We start from the raw sequence: 17079 nt of genomic DNA on the forward strand, positions 1-17079 counted from the left end.
CTGGAACAGCTGCAAAAAAACACTCACTATCCAGTTTTATCTCCATCACTTTGTTCAAAGACCCAATCATGAACACTCTTACTGACAGTTGTGGCTGCTTCACGTGATGTATTGTCTACCTTCTTGCCCTTTGTGCTGTTGTCTGTGCCCAATAAAGTTTACCATGTTTTGTGCTGCTACCATGCTGTGTTGTGTTGCTGCCATACTATGTTGTCTTAAGTCCCTCTTTATCTAGTGATGTGTGTTTTGTCCTATATTTTTAATCCCAGCCCCCGTCCCCGCAGGAGCCCTTTTGCCTTCTGATAGGCCGTCATTGTAAATAAGAATTTGTTCTTAACTGACTTAACTAGTTATATTTATTTAAACCTTAATTTTTATTTTAAGTTAATGGTAAAGCCTACAGACATGAAACAAAGTGCACTGTGCTTCTGATAGTCTGTATAATTTGGTATGCTCAGTTTAGCTCTAAAAGCAATGTTTATTTACACATTAACACCCTAGTCAGTTTGAAAGAAACTCCTCTGGTGGGAAAATGCGGATTTGAGAATATTCACATTAAATCTGCCGACAATTGGATGGAAATCTAGCTATTGAAAGCAATTATGGTGTTATTTTCTACACAGAAGATCATACACAAATATTGTCTGACCTGGTTGCATTTGGGACTTCAGTGTTAATCATCCGAAAGAAGCGCTATTCAACCAATTTAATGGCTTTCATAACGACCATTACTTTTATTTAGACATTTCACAGAATGGTGAGAACCGGAGGTAGGTGCTAAGAAAAAAATTGTCATGGCTAAAAGGGTTCTAGGTTTTGTCAAATGAAAGTCAGATTTGACTTCGTAGCAGGTTAGGAGAATTAGGTGACGGTTACGGGAAAGCTAAACTTCACAACAAAAAATCGACTTTTAACAAAAGCTGCACCCTTCTAGCCACAACCAAAGAAAAGATTCTCAAACCAAATCCCATCTGCGCATGTACGTTTATCAGTTCTGTTCGCGCGCGCGAAGTTGAGGGCGTTCGAGAATCTTGGTAGAGCCGTTTCCTTGGTTATCTCTGGGTCCATGTTGACAATTTAGTTTGCATGCTAGAGAGGTAACTTGCATGTTTTTTTGGGGGGGTCAACTCTTGTATTCCATAACGGACCGGTAAAGCGTTTGAACCATTTCGTTAGTTCTGTTGTCATAACTTGGAGTTTGCCAACGTAAGTGTATATTATGATGTGCTACCTTTTTTTTAGCAACTAACCTAGCTAGCTAAGGTAACGACGTTAGCTATGTTCGTTGTCTGGCTGAGTGTGCTAGCAGATAACAGATGTCCTTGTATTTGACTTAGGAGTTTTTATAGCTAGTTTGTAGCTAAGGTTGACATATCTTGCTAGCAAAGTAACTTAGTGGCGTGACAAGGGCTAACGTTACCTTTTTTTATGCCAGCAGGTTGTGTTAAACCAAAATCATACATGGGGTCAAACTGCCCGTTTGGTTTGGAAAAACTTTTTTGACATATTCATTTATTGGGATATATTTACAGAACTAACACAGGTAACGCATTTATTTATACACCTCGAACAATGAAGCTTCAGTGCGATGTCGAAGTCGTGAACCGGATGCTTCCCACGTATGGGATGAAAAACCGAGGAAAGGGAGCAAGGGCTGTGCTGTCTATTGGGAGACATGTGGACAAGACCACACAACGCCACAACATTTATCTAATGATCTGTACAGCAAAGGATAGGACAGGCTCAAAATATAAGGTTAGTATCTAGCTATTTGTTTATTTAGCTACTTGGCCAGTTGTCTAGCTATGTATTCTATGTTTTACAGGTATACCCCAAGTACACAGGATGAATCACCCAACTTCTTGACCTTGTTAATTGGTATAGCTACTTTTCAAATGTATGATGACTTCATTGTGGAATGAATGAGTTGCATTTGATTGAAATCCATTATCTCAGATAACTTGGAGGAAACACTTGTTCATTTGTGTTAAACTGTTTTGGGTATTTTTTTCTCCTTAGTCCACTGTTGATGCCAGGGACCTCAAGATACGATACTTTGGTGCCGAAATTACATGTATTGCAATTCGATATGCTCACCATATGTCTGCTGCAGAGGGACAAGAGAGCCATGAGAATGACTATTGATCAGTTATGGAAATAAAAGTGCTGAAAACGAATTGGCTCCCTATTTTTTTTAAAGAAGCTGGAGAACAAGCTATGGAGGACAAATACTGGAGTTTTGGTGCAGATACAGCCAACTACTGCAAAAATAATATTGCGAACGATATGATATATTGTCAAAAATAATATTGCGATATGTAATTGTATTTTTGTTTACCTCCCCATCACTAGTTGATACAGTCCCAAAATGTTTTGCATTAATGTGGACATTAATATAGTGTGTGGTCTTGCATGAACGAGTCACCAGAAATACTGGATAACGAATCGACCATCGCTTTGTTTTTTGTTCCACGTCTTACTCTGTGTGTACCTACTTCCTCTACAGATAAAAGAAAACATTGAAACATTCTTCACCAGGTTTGTTGAGGAGGGAAAAGCCACTGTGAGACTGAAGGAGCCCGCTGTTGACATCTGCTTGAGCAAGGTATGAATCTAGACATTTCTGTATGGCGGAATCTGATCGCCAATGAAAAAGGAGAATAAAAAATAAAATATATATAGAGAGAGAATTTGGCCTTCAGGTTCACATGCTACTTACATTTCTGCTGGAAAAGTAGTGCTTACACTGAAATAAATAATTTTAGGGCATGCATATTATTAAACAGTTAACATGACCCAACATATAGAACGTTACATTGCTGTGTCCTCCCAGCCCTAATTAGGATTTTCAATCATCTCCGATGCTTAAAAGAATCATTGCGTAATACACTGAGTGTACACAACATTAGGAACACCTTCCTAATATTGAGTTCCACCCCCTTTTGCCCCTCAGAACGGCCTCAATTCGTCGGCTCATGGACTCTACAAGGTGTCGAAAGCGTTCCTCAGGGATGTTGGCCCATGTTGACTCCAATGCTTTCCAAACTTGTCAAGTTGGCTGGATGTCCTTTGGATGGTGGCCTATTCTTGATACACACGAGAAACTGTTGATCGTGAAAAACCCAGCATCATTGCAGTTCTTGACACTCAAACTGGTGCGCCTGGAACTTACTACCATACCCCACTCAAAGGCACTTAAATATTTTGTCTTGCCCACCCTCTGAATTGCACACATACCGTAAATTCCGGACTATAAGCCGCAACTTTTTCCCCAGGCTTTGAACCTCGCGGCTTAAACAATGACGCTGCTAATATATGGATTTTTCCCGCTTTACTTTAAAAAAATTTAAAATAAAAAAAACACATTCTGTGAAGTGCTCAGTTTTTTGGCGGCATGAAGCTTTCATTAGACCAATGAAATTGCCGAACGGGTTAAGGTCAAACAACTATTTTGTTTACCGTTTAGATTAAATCGAGCGCTCTCAAACTTCCCATCATTCTGATTATGGTAGTCATTTTGTCACCCTCATCATGGCAAAGACACGGAGAAATGCATATGATGCAGCTTTCAAGTTGAAGGCGATTGATCTGGCTGTTGGAAAAGGAAATAGAGCTGCTGCACGGGAGCTTGGTCTTAATGAGTCGATGATAAGACGTTGGAAACAGCAGCGTGAGGAATTGACTCAGTGCAAAAAGACAACTAAAGCTTACTGCAAATGTTTTATTTTTTGTTACAAGCCGTGTTTCGTTAAAGCCTATTTATTTTTGTTACAAGCCGTGTTTCGTTAAAGCCTGTGTAAAGTTCATTTGTTTCAATGTACCGGTAGGCACCTGCGGCTTATAGACATGTGCGGCTTGTTTATGTTCAAAATAATATTCTTTTTTTAATTCAGTGGGTGCGGCTTATATTCAGGTGCGCTTAATAGTCCGGAAATTACGGTACACAATCTTGTCTCAAGGCTTAAAAATCCTTCTTTATAATGTATCCTCCCCTTCATCTACATTGATTTAAGTGGATTTAACAAGTGACATCAATCCATAACTTTCGCCTGGATTCACCTGGTCAGTCTGTCATGGAAAGAGCAGCTGTTCCTAATGTTTTGTACACTCCGTGTGTATCTTAGTCTGATATTTATGCGTTAGCCAGACTTGTCTGAATGTGGGGAGCATGCTCTGTAAATGAGCGACTGTTTCCTCCAATGGGTGACAATGGCTCTAGGCTGTGTTAGGGAAGTGTTGACCTTTCCCCTAGATCTTGAAACACATTTTCCACCCATCTCACACACACAGACAGGCTGTGGTGCATACGGCTATGGTGATACACAAATGGAACCAGGCTAGCATTGTGAGGACTCACTAGGCAATCCTTTGTGTGACTTATGTTAATAACATCTCATGTGTATTGTAATCTTTTTGTAATTAAACGTTTCATCTTGTGCTAGCACAACTAAGACCAAAGATATCTGTGTCATGGGAACAAATGTAGGCCTAATACAATATGATGAAATCCTTGGGTTGTTAGTTTACATTATAAACTGGGTGGTTCGAGCCCTGAATGCTGATTGGCTGACAGCGGTGGTATATCAGACTGTATACCACATGTATGACAAAAGTTATTTTTACTGCTCTAATTACATTGGTAACAAGTTTATAATAGCAATAAGGCTTGGCCTATAATAAGACACGTAAAATGCATAATTAAGCAATAAGGCACGAGGGGGTGTGTTATATGGCCAATTTACAATGGCTAAGGGCTGTGTCCAGGCACTCCGCGATGTGTTGTGCATAAGAACTGCCCTTAGCCGTGGTATATTGGCCATATAACACACCCCCTCATGCGTTATTGCTTAATTATGCATTTTACATGTCTTATTATAGGCAAAGCACTTTTCCTCCATCGTGAATGTTTCTCAATCTGAAGGATAGATAGGAAATGTGTCAACTTGTTTGATATGGAGGGATTTATAAATAATGCAATCCCACTCATGTAACGCTCAAATTGTTTTATAGCAGGTACGATAAGACCTATTGTATTGACTGTTAACCATTAGTGACATCGGTCTTCTTTTGGGTTTCAGGCTGATGCTAACAGCTTGAAGAACTTCCTCTCGGCTGCTCGGTTGGCTCACAGAGGAAATGACACGGACAGCCTGCCTCTCTCTACACTGACGCCCGTCCGAGCCAGGGATGTGGAGAAGCCCAAGAAGAAGCTTACTATTGTATCGAAGAAGGACTATCCATTGACCTCCAATTTTCCCTACTCATTAGAGCAGCTCCAGGTGTCCTACTGCAAGCTCTCACGGGTGGACATGCGAATGCTCTCCCTCAAGGCACTGCGCAGACTGGACCTCAGTAATAATAACATAAAAAAACTTCCTGACACTATCGGCGACCTGGGCTGCCTGGCTGAGCTTATTCTCCACAACAACCACTTAGAGACCTTTAGTGAAGCCCTCTGCCTGTCCAGCCTCCAGCGCACACTTCAACACCTCGACCTGAGTCAGAACCGCCTGCAGGCCCTGCCGCTTCAGTTCTGCCAGCTGCGAGAGCTGATCAACCTCAAGATGGACAACAACGGACTGGTGTGGCTGCCCTTTCGCATCAGCCATCTCTCCAAGCTGCGCTTTTTGTCAGCTGCACACAACCAGCTGGCCCTGCTGCCAGGGGACTTCCGAAAGTTAACTCTGGAGAACCTGGACCTGTTTGGTAATCCGTTCGCCCATCCCAACCCCCTGGACCACACCATCCAGCTCACCTTCCCCCTGACATTGCAGGAGATGGCCGCCAGGGCTGTGGCCAACCTCAGGTTAGTTCAATTATTCCTTTCAACATTTCACCCATTTAAGTGCTTTTATCTTGTTTGGAATTATAAATGTGTAGTATCACATAAGGTGTTATGCAATATTTGAGCCTAATTTATGTTTTGTGTTTACACCACATAGAATCCCTTACGGGCCTCATCTCATCCCTGCCCACCTTTGTCAAGACCTGGAGGTTGCCAAGACCTGTGACTGTGGCTGTACCTGTGTGAACTACTACATCAAAACAGCAGTCAGCATGAATCTGCATCTGATCTCTCACACTGTGGTTTTGGTAGATGACATGGGAGGAACAGATGCACCGGTGCAGCATCACTTTTGCTCCTTATCATGTTACTCTGAGTTCCTAGACCAATGCCTTCAGCGAGGCCTGAGATGATTAAGTCCCTCAACTGTTCCTCGGCAATCAGTACAGTAACTAGGTTTCCATCCAATTTGCGACAGATTTTCATGCGAATATTCTGAAATCGGCATTTTAAAAAATATGCTTGTTTTCCCATCAGATGTTTCCATCAAATGTACTTTTTGCGGATAAATGCTGTGTGTGATGACGTAGTGCACATAAACATAACTTTTCATTGTTAAAGTCCCATGTACTGAATGTGAAAATACAAGTTCAATAGGTTTCCATCGTATTGTCAAGTCTACTGATGGGTTTTGTCACAACTGTTGAGTTATACAGCAAATGTACCCACTCTGGTCTTGGCATGTGCGCTCTAGTCAACCGCGCGCAGATACAGTGCAGGTAGGCTAGACTGTAATGTAAAGGGCAGTATGAACTCTTTGGACATTGGACCCAACACGCATCTCACAACTGCTTATGTGACCACTGGTTGGACATATGCTGATGTTCAGACATTTTGTCTTCAAGCGTGTTTCCCAATCAGTGTTACAGATTGAGAAACCTAAAATGACAAGTAGTAGTTTTATATCTGTTTAAACAAGGTCTTTGTGTATATAAAACTTTTTTTTATATATGTTTGTGGAATTCAAAAAAATGTTTTATTTTTACTGTATTGGTACAAGTTTGAAAGGAAATTAAAGAAACTATCCATATCTATCGTTGTCTCAATTACTTTCTGAAGGTTTAAAATTATATTTGTCACCTGTTTCCATACCTTTTTATTTAACTAGGCAAGTCAGTTAAGAACAAATTCTTATTTTCAATGACGGCCTAGGAACATTGGGTTAACTGCCGTGTTCAGGGGCAGAACGACAGATTTTTACCTTGTCAGCTCAGGGATTCGATCTTGCAACCTTTCAGTTATTAGTCCAACGCTGTAACCACTAGGCTACCTGCCTCCCTGGTAGCTCCATCTTGTAGTAATACACAAACAATGTACAACAAAATTACAACAGTAAAACAATTATTTAAAATGTTAGTATTTGTGGTGTGACTAATGCATCCTTCGATATGTCAAGCAGACTTGAACCTTGTGGCATGGTCTGAGTACAGAATTTTACAGTTGTTGAAGCGTCGCTCAAATGGTGAGCTTCTCCACACCCTCAACATGTAGGCCTAATAGCAAATGGTAAGTATAAAACTAATAATACACTGGGTGGGTACTCCACTAAATGCTGATTGGCTGACAGCCATGGTATATCAGACCGTATACCACGGGTATGACAAAGCATTTATTTTTACTGCTCTAATTACATTGGTAACCAGTTTATAATAGCAATAAGGTACCTTGGGGGTTTGTGGTATATGGCCAATATACCACGGCTAAGGGCTGTATCCAGGCACTCCGCATTACGTCAGGCCTAAGAACAGCCCTTGGCCATATACCACACCCCCTCGGGCTTTATTGCTTAAACATACCAGTTGAGAACTTTCCCCCCTTTTGTAGAAAGAAGTATATGGGAAATAACTTATGAAAATTGTTTCAAAAGGAGAACTCTGAAATTGATACTGAAGACATGGGAGTCTTACTGATTCACTTATTCAGATAAACTTTTTAAATACCTTTTTCCTATTGCCCTCAATTGTATAAAAGGATTTTAGGTTTTCGCGCAAGACCTCAACTAATTGAATCTGCAACAAACTTCATAGAGTATCTTTGTGACGGAGAAAGTTCCTTGACATGAGACTCAGTCCAGGTCATAGATAAAGGAGTTTTGAAAAATGAAACCAGCAGATGTAGTATGATCACTAATGACCACATCTTGTCCATCCTGGTTAATTTCTGTCAGCAGAGCTTGCTGTGGTCTCATATCACAGTCCTGAAAGGTCTGCTCAGCAGGCAGGCCTTCCTCCTGAGACTGAGACACCTCCACATGCTCACTGAATCGCACACTCTTCTGTTTATCCTTAGTTGGAGCTTGACTTTCAACTATCTCTTCTATCTTGGGGGATGAGCAGTCTTTGGCCTGGTCATTATTGTCAAGATTGGATGGAATGACCATTGCTGCAGTGTTAGATGGGTCATCTATTCTCTCGCTCAGGGATGAGGGGTCTGTTTCCACCTAAAAGAAAAGTAATTGTCACAGTGGATGTTGGGGTTAGTAACAGCACTGATGAACAGAAGCCTAACGGTTCAACAACAACAGGGTCAGCTTTTGCTAGACATACACTATAATAGTACATTTTTCTTCTACTGAATGAATGTTAACCTAAAGATGATGGCTCACCTCATCATGTAAATGATTGCCATCTGACTGTCCCTCATTCTGGTCAGTGCACCCAGTCTTGCCATCAAATTCAGTGGGCTCTGAAGCTTTAGCTCGGTGTGATTCACCACTTCTCAGTTTGTGTTGCTTGTCCTCCTCAATGTCACCAGACTGTTCAGAAAACTCTATCTTGTCTTCCAGGACTGAGATTAGTTGATTTTCAGACCGGAGTGATATAGCATTTTCACATGCTTCTGAGCTGTCCCCTTCATTGCAACCGCTGTGGTCGGGGGTATCTTCTTTGCCACGTTCACTGTGGTCGGGGGTATCTTCTTTGCCACGTTCACTGTGGTCGGGGGTATCTTCTTTGCCACGTTCACTGTGGTCGGGGGTATCTTCTTTGCCACGTTCACTGTGGTCGGGGGTATCTTCTTTGCCACGTTCACTGTGGTCGGGGTATCTTCTTTGCCACGTTCACTGTGGTCGGGGGTATCTTCTTTGCCACGTTCGCTGTGGTCGGGGGTATCTTCTTTGCCACGTTCGCTGTGGTCGGGGGTATCTTCTTTGCCACGTTCGCTGTGGTCGGGGGTATCTTCTTTGCCACGTTCGCTGTGGTCGGGGTATCTTCTTTGCCACGTTCGCTGTGGTCGGGGTATCTTCTTTGCCACGTTCGCTGTGGTCGGGGTATCTTCTTTGCCACGTTCGCTGTGGTCGGGGGTATCTTCTTTGCCACGTTCGCTGTGGTCGGGGGTATCTTCTTTGCCACGTTCGCTGTGGTCGGGGGTATCTTCTTTACCACGTTCGCTGTGGTCGGGGGTATCTTCTTTACCACGTTCGCTGTGGTCGGGGGTATCTTCTTTGCCACGTTCGCTGTGGTCGGGGGTATCTTCTTTGCCACGTTCGCTGTGGTCGGGGGTATCTTCTTTGCCACGTGTTCCATCTTCTGACTGCGCTGCACTTACACAGCTATTCTCAAAATCCTCTTCACCATCATCATTGACAAGCTGCCGGGCAAACAGTTGAGCGATTGTTGGCTCCTTCAGAGGTAGAACAGGTAAAGTAACAACCAGTTGTTTCTTTTGCTTGTTGAACTTTGCCTCTCCCTTGTTTTCATCCACTGGATATGCCATCGGCACCTCTAGTCTGTAAGCTGGTTTCTTGGATTCCAAACTAACAAGTCTTTCAGTCACATCTAGATCAGCATCCGCAACAGATCTAAGCAAAGGCAAATCAATAGTGATGACAATCTCTTTAGGGCGTGGGCTCTGAGCTGAATCTCTGGAACACCTGAAATCTTGCAAATCAATGAATGATCTGTATTTTAGAGTGTAATGTGGTTTCGTTGGCTCCTTGGGTGAATTGGCTTTTTGTTGTCTCTGGCTGATCTGGGTGTCGGACTGAATCTCGGCTTTCGGTTTAGGGCTCTCATTTTGATTTGTTGCCGTATCTGGTTGCTTTTCGTCAGGGTAGGGAAACGAGAGATGATCGTCAAATGGTGAATGTTTTTCCTTGGCAGGTTGACCAGGTAAGGGCTTGCGCATGACGGCAGCATGTGGGGTCCCTTTGTATTTGATTTTCAAAACTCTTACATTGTTTTTGTCTAGCTTCACTTTGCCCCCATTCTCGACAGCCTCAACAGCAGTGTTGTCAACCATTTCCATAAATCTCGGGTTGTTTCCAGCCATGTGAATAGTGTCTGGATGAAACACAACATCATAGATGGTGTACTTATTCCCCTTTGCATCCCTGTCTGGCGTTCCAGGTGTCAAGCTGTGGGGTAGTGACCAATGCTGGCCTACTCTGCCAGCCTCGTCTACCCTCCTAAACTCAGGTTTACGAATCATGTCATTGCTGCAGACATTGATGAAGCACTTCTGCCTACCGTCCATACTCGTCTTCAGGGCTCGGTAAGGTTCGGGGTGGACAAATTGAATGTCCATGCCCCTCTCTTGTTCTAATAACTTGATTTCTTCCTCATATTTCTTCTTGTTCTCCGGTTTTGATATTTCCTCTGCGTATTCGTGCAGCATCTTTCTGAATTCCTCATTTTGAAAAGCCTTGGTAAAGCGGCCTATTTCATCCGATGTCATGTTCAGGTCCTTGAGCTTGGAACCGAATTCCATATTGGTGCGATAAGCTAATTTAGCTACTGTAGCCACAAAGTCTTTTCACTCTTGTAGCTAGCTTGCTATTCCAGCACAAAACAACTTTACTACAGTAATTTTAAGGTGTTACACGAAATATGAACCGATATTTTACAGCAAATCATTCGCAACCTGCCAAAAGTAAAGTTTCTCAGTACTTTTGTAGACTAGGTTACCACGGAGTTGTGGCGTAGTGGTAGGAGAAAGCTGCCAAGTGTCTTGTAATGTTGACGAAACCATGGCAACAAGGCAGTGCAGCAGCCAGGTACGGGAGTGCGCTCGTCCAATCTTGTGGCGTTTGTGTAATAGTCATTCCAAAGCCATAATACAACTTTAGTGAATTCAAATTTTTATGACTGTCTTCAAAAGTTGTATATAATGTTATTATTATAAAGTGGTGGCCAAAGCAAAGTTGTAGTTGTAAAAAGTATGATATCAAACATTACAACAGTCTTGTTTGCAGGCAGAAGACACCCATTCACAGTCATAATATAAAATAAACTGTAAAACATAAAAAATATATATGGATACATAATGACAATAAACTACAATCTTTTGAAAGACAAATCTTCCCACATACCCTGAAGGCCTTATCAACAGTAATACGTGGAACATAGAGTATGAACTATGAACTCTGCATTATCAATTTACTGTAGTCTACTATTGATCATTTCCCTCTAATATTTACATATTATTTTATTATTTTATTATTAACCTTTATTTAACCAGGAAAGGCTCATTGAGATTTAAAATCTATTTTTCAAGAGCGTCCTGGAAACATATGAAAATGCTATATTCTCCTAGATGTCTGAAAAAAGGACATTCTCCTCTGTACAGCTGGCAGTAGTTTTGGGGGCATACATGGAAGCTGTTTTTGAAGCAGCTTGCAGTTCTTCACATTCTTGGCTATCCTGTGCAAAAAAAATATATGTTTTAAGGAACAGTGAAAGTATCGGCTAAGAGGGCAGGGCACTGCATGCATTTGGAAGATCTAGCTTAGTATACTAATCTTTCACTATGTTATAGCATCTATGTAATGGCAAACAGTCAACATGATTTCCAAAATATCAAAGTGTGTTCTAGAGCTGAGACAGAATGAATGAATGATCATAATTGATTAGTTACCGAAAGAGGGGGTAGGGCTGGATCTGGAAAACAAGTGCATCATTGCAGTGACCCTGAAGAAAGGTGATTAAAAAAAAAGTTAATTGTGTCATAAACAATTCTTTATATACCCCACCACAGCTCATTGTAAAGGTGTTACATAATTCATAATAAATGAGTGCTGTGTGGACCCTTTCTGTTTATGAATTTGAATAATATATGCATTAACATAATACCAGGTAATCTCCTTCCTGTCAGAAATTGTAAAATCATCCCAATGACGAAGGTGCATAAAAGATGGAAGAATTCAGATACACTACATGACCAAAGGTATGTGGACACTTGCTTGTCAAACATCTCATTCCAAAATCATGGGCATTATAATGGAGTTGGTCCCTGCTTTGCTATAACAGCCTCCACTCTTCTGGGAAGGCTTTACACTAGATGTTGGAGCATTGCTGCAGGGACTTGCTTCCATTCAGCCACAAGAGCATTAGTGAGGTTGGGCACTGACGATGGGCAATTAGACCTGGCTGGCAGTCAGCCCAAAGGAGTTCGATGGGGTTGAGGTCAGGGCTCTGTGCAGGCCAGTCCAGTTCTTCCACACCGATTTCGACAAACCATTCCTATATGGACCCCGCTTTGTGCACAAGGACATTGTCATGATGAAACAGCAAAGGGCCTTCCCCAAATTCTTGCCACAAAGTTGAAAGCACAGAATCGTCTAGAATTTCATTGTATGCTGTAGCATTAAGATTTCCCTTCACTGGATCTAAGGGGCCTACCGCAATCCATGGAAAACAGCCCCAGACCATTATTCCTCCTCCACCAAACTTTACAGTTGGCACTATGCATTGGGGCAGGTAGTGTTCTCCTGGCATCCGCCAAACCCAGATTTTTCTTTCGGACTGCTAGATGGTGAAGCGTGATTCATCACTCCAGAGATCTCTTTTCCACTGCTCTTGAGTCCAATGGCGGCGAGCTTTACACCACTCCAAAAAATGCTTGGCTTTGCGCATGGTGCCCTTAGGCTTGTGTGCGGCTGCTCGACCATGGAAACCCATTTCATGAAGCTTCCAATGAACAGTTTTTCTGCTGACGTTGCTTCCACAGGCAGTTGGAACTCGGCAGTGAGTGTTGCAACCAAGAGCAGGCAATTTTTAGGCGCTTCAGCATTCGGTGGTCCCATTCTGTGAGCTTGTGTTGCCTATCACTTCGCGGCTGAGCCGTTGTTGCTCCTAGACATTTCCACTTCACAATAACAGCTTTTATGGGTTGACTGGGGCAGCTCTAGCAGGGCAGAAATTTGATGAACTGACTTGTTGGAAAGGTGGCATCCTATGACGGTGCCAAGTTGAAAGTCACTGAGCTCTTCAATAAGGCCATTCTACTGCCAATGTTTGTCTATGGAGATTGCATGGCTTTGTGCCTGATTTTATACACCTGTCAGCAACGGGTGTGGCTGAAATAGCCGAATCCACTAATTTCAAGGTGTGTCCACATACTTTTGTATATATAGTGTATTACGTACCTGTTTTTAGCACTACCCACAGAGTTCCTAAACTATGCTGCGCAACGTAGTTCAACGTGCCTATAAATCAGCACAATGTACTTTTTCATTTTTTTTCAAATTGCCACCATCTTGGAGCTAGAATTGGGATCATGTATACTACGCTAATACCGATACAAAAAAAGAGTAACCAAGAGCAATGTACAATATGGTGAATTTAGCAAACGAGGCATTTGTCGTAAGTACATGTGGGCCGCGATCTTTATGCACCTTCACCATTGAATGATTAGATAAGTTCCCTGTATGGTTTCCATAATACTTACTGTGTCTACAAGGAGGATGTAGTCGCAACTACCCCCAAACACAATGACATCAGAGTCCTTCCCTTGGCACGCTGTGTGCCACAACCTGAGGGTAGAAAGTAAATAAAATGGAGACTTTAAGAGTCAGGTTAATCATTAAAATCTTCGTAGGAGCATCGTTAAATCTCCGAGCTGTTTCCCAAAACCATTGTTATTAACATTGCACTTGAAAACGCTCGTAATCTAACGCCTGTAATCTAACGCCTGTAATCTAACGCTCGTAATCTAACGCCTGTAATCTAACGCCTGCCTCAGACCATTCGTAGAACCAGCTAACGCTTCGAACACACCGACAGTGTATTTGCATTTTGGTACACCAGAATTACATTAATTTCCAATGAAACACTGCATATGCCTTGCAGCATTGCGTTGCAGAGACAGTTGCAGTGCGTTTGGTGTGGTGCATACGTTGGATTTATCAAACGTATGCGTCAAACTGTATGCGTAGACGGCTTGACAGAAATGGTAGCAGAAGGTGAATGTTGTGAACTTTTGTTGCATACATTTCCAGATGATGCTGCATACTATTTTGCGCAATGACTCTGTCGGTGTGTCCAAAGCGTTAATGCGGTTTTTTTTGCCCTCCTGCATCACTGTATACACAGAGGATCTCTGCAAAACAGTGTTAATCCTCCTCTCGTGACCGTGATTTGTAGTGAACTTCAACAAAGTTGACTAGAAATACAAAGTTGTCTTTGCAATTGTAACAACCAAGCGAAGGATAACTAAGAATATGTTTGAAATGAAAACTGCAGATGACTGCATTAAAATAAATGGTTTACTTACAGTATAGGCTATAGGAAGTATTGACACACTTTGACTTTTTCCACATTTTATTGTGTTACAGCCGGCACTTAAAATGGAGTAAATGTAGAATTTTTGTCACTGGCCTACACCCAATACCCCATAACATCAAAGTGGAATTATTTGTTGGGAATTTTTATTAATGAAAAATAATTAGAATCTGAAATGTCTTGAGTCAATAAGCATTCAACCCCTATGTTATGGCAAGCTTACATAAGTTCAGGAGTAAACGTTTAATTAATTAACAAGTCACATGATTTTTTTTGAGTGACCCATGTCATCTCTGTACCCCACACATACAATTATCTGTAAGGTCCTTCAGTCGAGAAGTGAATTTCAAACACAGATTGAACCCCAAAGATCAGGGAGGTTTTTCAATGTTTTGGAAAGAAGGGCACTTATTGGTAGATAATATATCTATTTTTTAAAGCAGACATTAAATATCCATTTTGAGCATGCCGAAGTTATTTATATATTTTACCCCCCCCCCCTTTTCTCTCGCCAGTTTCGATCTTGTCTCATCGCTGCAACTCCCCAACGGGCTCGGGAGGCGAAGGTCGAGTCATGCGTCCTCCGAAACATGACCCGCCAAACCGCACTTCTTACCACCCGCTGGCTTAACCCAGAAGCCAGCCGCACCAATGTGTCGGAGTAAACACTGTTCAACTGACGACCGAGGTCAGTCTGCAGGCGCCCAGCCCGCTGCAAGGAGGCGCTAGATCGCGACGAGACAAGCAGAGGCGAAAATCTGATATCAACTTTGGAGGGGACAATTACATTACATTTTCTCAAGAGCAATTCCTGAGGGGGACACCAAAAGTAGTGCTGTAACACATAGCCTACGTTTAATATGGTAAATGTATATTGAGGAATCAAAGAAATAAGGTGTTTGCCGTACTCCTAACTACCGGTACCCAAAACTACACAACTAATCACAACAGCAATACCATTGCTTTTAACAAATCTTAGTTCAGTCACCAGTTTAAGTTGAGAGTGGGGGTATCCATGGCATTTTCCAATTATGTTCCTATTTTACAAGTAAAAAAAATTGAGAACCTTTCATAATGTTGCCAAACAAAGACTCAACAAACTTACCTGAGACTCCCTGTCTCTGCCAGTCTGTCCCTGCATATCTGTCCCCAACTCTGCTGTCTGTGTGCTATCTGTTGCCTGCTCTGCCTAATGACATCATTGTGAAACATTTCCATTAGAATTTCATTTCTTTCTTATGAACATTTTATCAACTAGTCTTTGAGATATTAGGCTACTAGGGTTCTTACTTTGCGTTTTGGTGTACTGAAAAATACTCTGATGTCCGTCTTTTTTCTGCCATTTTTCTGCCATTTTTCTACCTGGTTGGCTACACATACACAGTATGTAGGTTATTTACAGTAGGAGATGGGCTTCTATCATCTTATCTTCTATCATTCTATATGGGCTTCGATCTAAAAGGTAGCTAGCAAATGTGAAACGGATTGCAGTGACAAGAGTTGACAGCTGTATGAGTTCACCATTTACACAACATATGCTGCAACCTTTTGTAATTTTAATCGTTTGTTTCATATTGGCTGGCTTCTAACAATAGCTGAATTTGCAAAGCTAGCGAGCACCAATTCAGTGGTGTTTGCTATAATCTTTGCTACCCGGGTTAAATAAAGGTGAAATAAAATATATAAATAAAAGTTCCCTTGCGACAATTTAGCTTTTGCAACGAGACCATTAAATATATTTAAAACAATGGTAGAAGAGAGTGTAGTTCTGTTCAGTTTATCGCTAACCTTATCACAGGGACTTTGAAGCACTAACTTACATGCATGCTGGTCTTGGAATAAATTGACGATAGCAAAGATTCCATTTTTGACGACGCCACATAAATGGAATAGGTACTAGCTAGCTTAATAGTTAATATTTGCGTGCTAGCTCTGCATATTCAGCTAGTGTGTGTGCGCGATTGACTGGATTAACCTCACGTCAGTTACGTGCATTGAGTGCCTTTCAGACAGTAGATACGACCTCTACGTTACCTCGCAAGCTAAGGAACTGGCAGTGGATCAAACCATTGTGAGGCAAAGGGTGGGGGGGGGGTCGCAATCTTTTGAAACTTAAAAACGAGCTATAAAGTGTCTATAATCAGCACAATTGCTTTCATTGCGTATTATTAATATTATTTAAATTACATAGTTATGTTTCAGTGATATATTGGGGGGGACAAATCATAGTTTTCCCAGGATGGGGGGGTCGTGTCCCCCCCGTGGTTTCCGCCCCTGGAGACAAGTAAAGCCCACACAGCCAAACCCTCCCCTAACTCGGACGAGGCTGGGCCAATTGTGCGCCGCCCTATGGGACTCCCGATCACAGGTGGTTGTGATACAGCCTGGGATCGAACCCAGGTCTGAAGTGACACCTCTAGCACTGTGATGCTGTGCCTTAGACCGCTCCGCCACTCAGGACACGAAGTTATTATTTAAACTCTGGATGGTGTATCAATACATCTAGTCACTACAAAGATACAGGCGGCCTTCCTAACTCAGTTGCTGGAGAGGAAGGAAGCCCTTCAGGATTTCACCATGAGGCCAATGGTGACTTTAAAACAGTTACAGAATTTAATGGGTGTGATAGGAGAAAACTGAGGATGGATCAACAACATTGTAGTTACTCCACAATACTAAACTAATTAACAGAGTGAATAAAAATATGCCAAAACAGCAGGACAATAACTTAAAACA

General features: G+C 42.0%; 2 protein-coding genes across 6 annotated transcripts; one reads left to right on the forward strand and one right to left on the reverse strand.

Annotated features, from left to right (window-relative positions):
• The first annotated feature begins 983 nt into the window (after nt 1-983).
• lrr1 (leucine rich repeat protein 1) lies at nt 984-6875 on the forward strand. Of its 5 annotated transcripts, none has more exons than XM_014209067.2 (5): nt 984-1206; nt 1579-1755; nt 2507-2605; nt 5079-5806; nt 5943-6875. In XM_014209067.2, exons 2-5 carry the CDS (start codon nt 1609-1611, stop codon nt 6196-6198), a joined length of 1230 nt encoding a protein of 409 aa, XP_014064542.1. In that variant the 5' UTR covers nt 984-1206; nt 1579-1608; the 3' UTR covers nt 6199-6875.
• A 298-nt stretch (nt 6876-7173) lies between these two features.
• Nucleotides 7174-10841, reverse strand: dnaaf2 (dynein axonemal assembly factor 2). Its single transcript, XM_045694330.1, has 3 exons — nt 9066-10841; nt 8451-8889; nt 7174-8285 (listed from the first exon to the last, which is right to left on the reverse strand). Exons 1-3 carry the CDS (start codon nt 10550-10552, stop codon nt 7911-7913), a joined length of 2301 nt encoding a protein of 766 aa, XP_045550286.1. The 5' UTR covers nt 10553-10841; the 3' UTR covers nt 7174-7910.
• Nucleotides 10842-17079: the final 6238 nt, after the last annotated feature.

Source organism: Salmo salar, chromosome ssa01 (genome assembly GCF_905237065.1).
Source record: "Salmo salar chromosome ssa01, Ssal_v3.1, whole genome shotgun sequence".
NCBI lineage: Eukaryota > Metazoa > Chordata > Actinopteri > Salmoniformes > Salmonidae > Salmo > Salmo salar.

Coding starts and splice junctions, on each gene's coding strand:
- lrr1 (XM_014208861.2), top strand. Junction 1,756..2,506: donor GGACAGGCTCAAAATATAAG/GTTAGTATCTAG, acceptor CTTCCTCTACAG/ATAAAAGAAAACATTGAAAC. Junction 2,606..5,078: donor TTGACATCTGCTTGAGCAAG/GTATGAATCTAG, acceptor TTTGGGTTTCAG/GCTGATGCTAACAGCTTGAA.
- dnaaf2 (XM_045694330.1), bottom strand. CDS start 10,552: ATGGAATTCGGTTCCAAGCTCAAGGACCTGAACATGACATCGGATGAA. Junction 8,890..9,065: donor ATACCCCGACCACAGCGAAC/GTGGCAAAGAAG, acceptor GTGGCAAAGAAG/ATACCCCGACCACAGTGAAC. Junction 8,286..8,450: donor GCAATCATTTACATGATGAG/GTGAGCCATCAT, acceptor CTTTTCTTTTAG/GTGGAAACAGACCCCTCATC.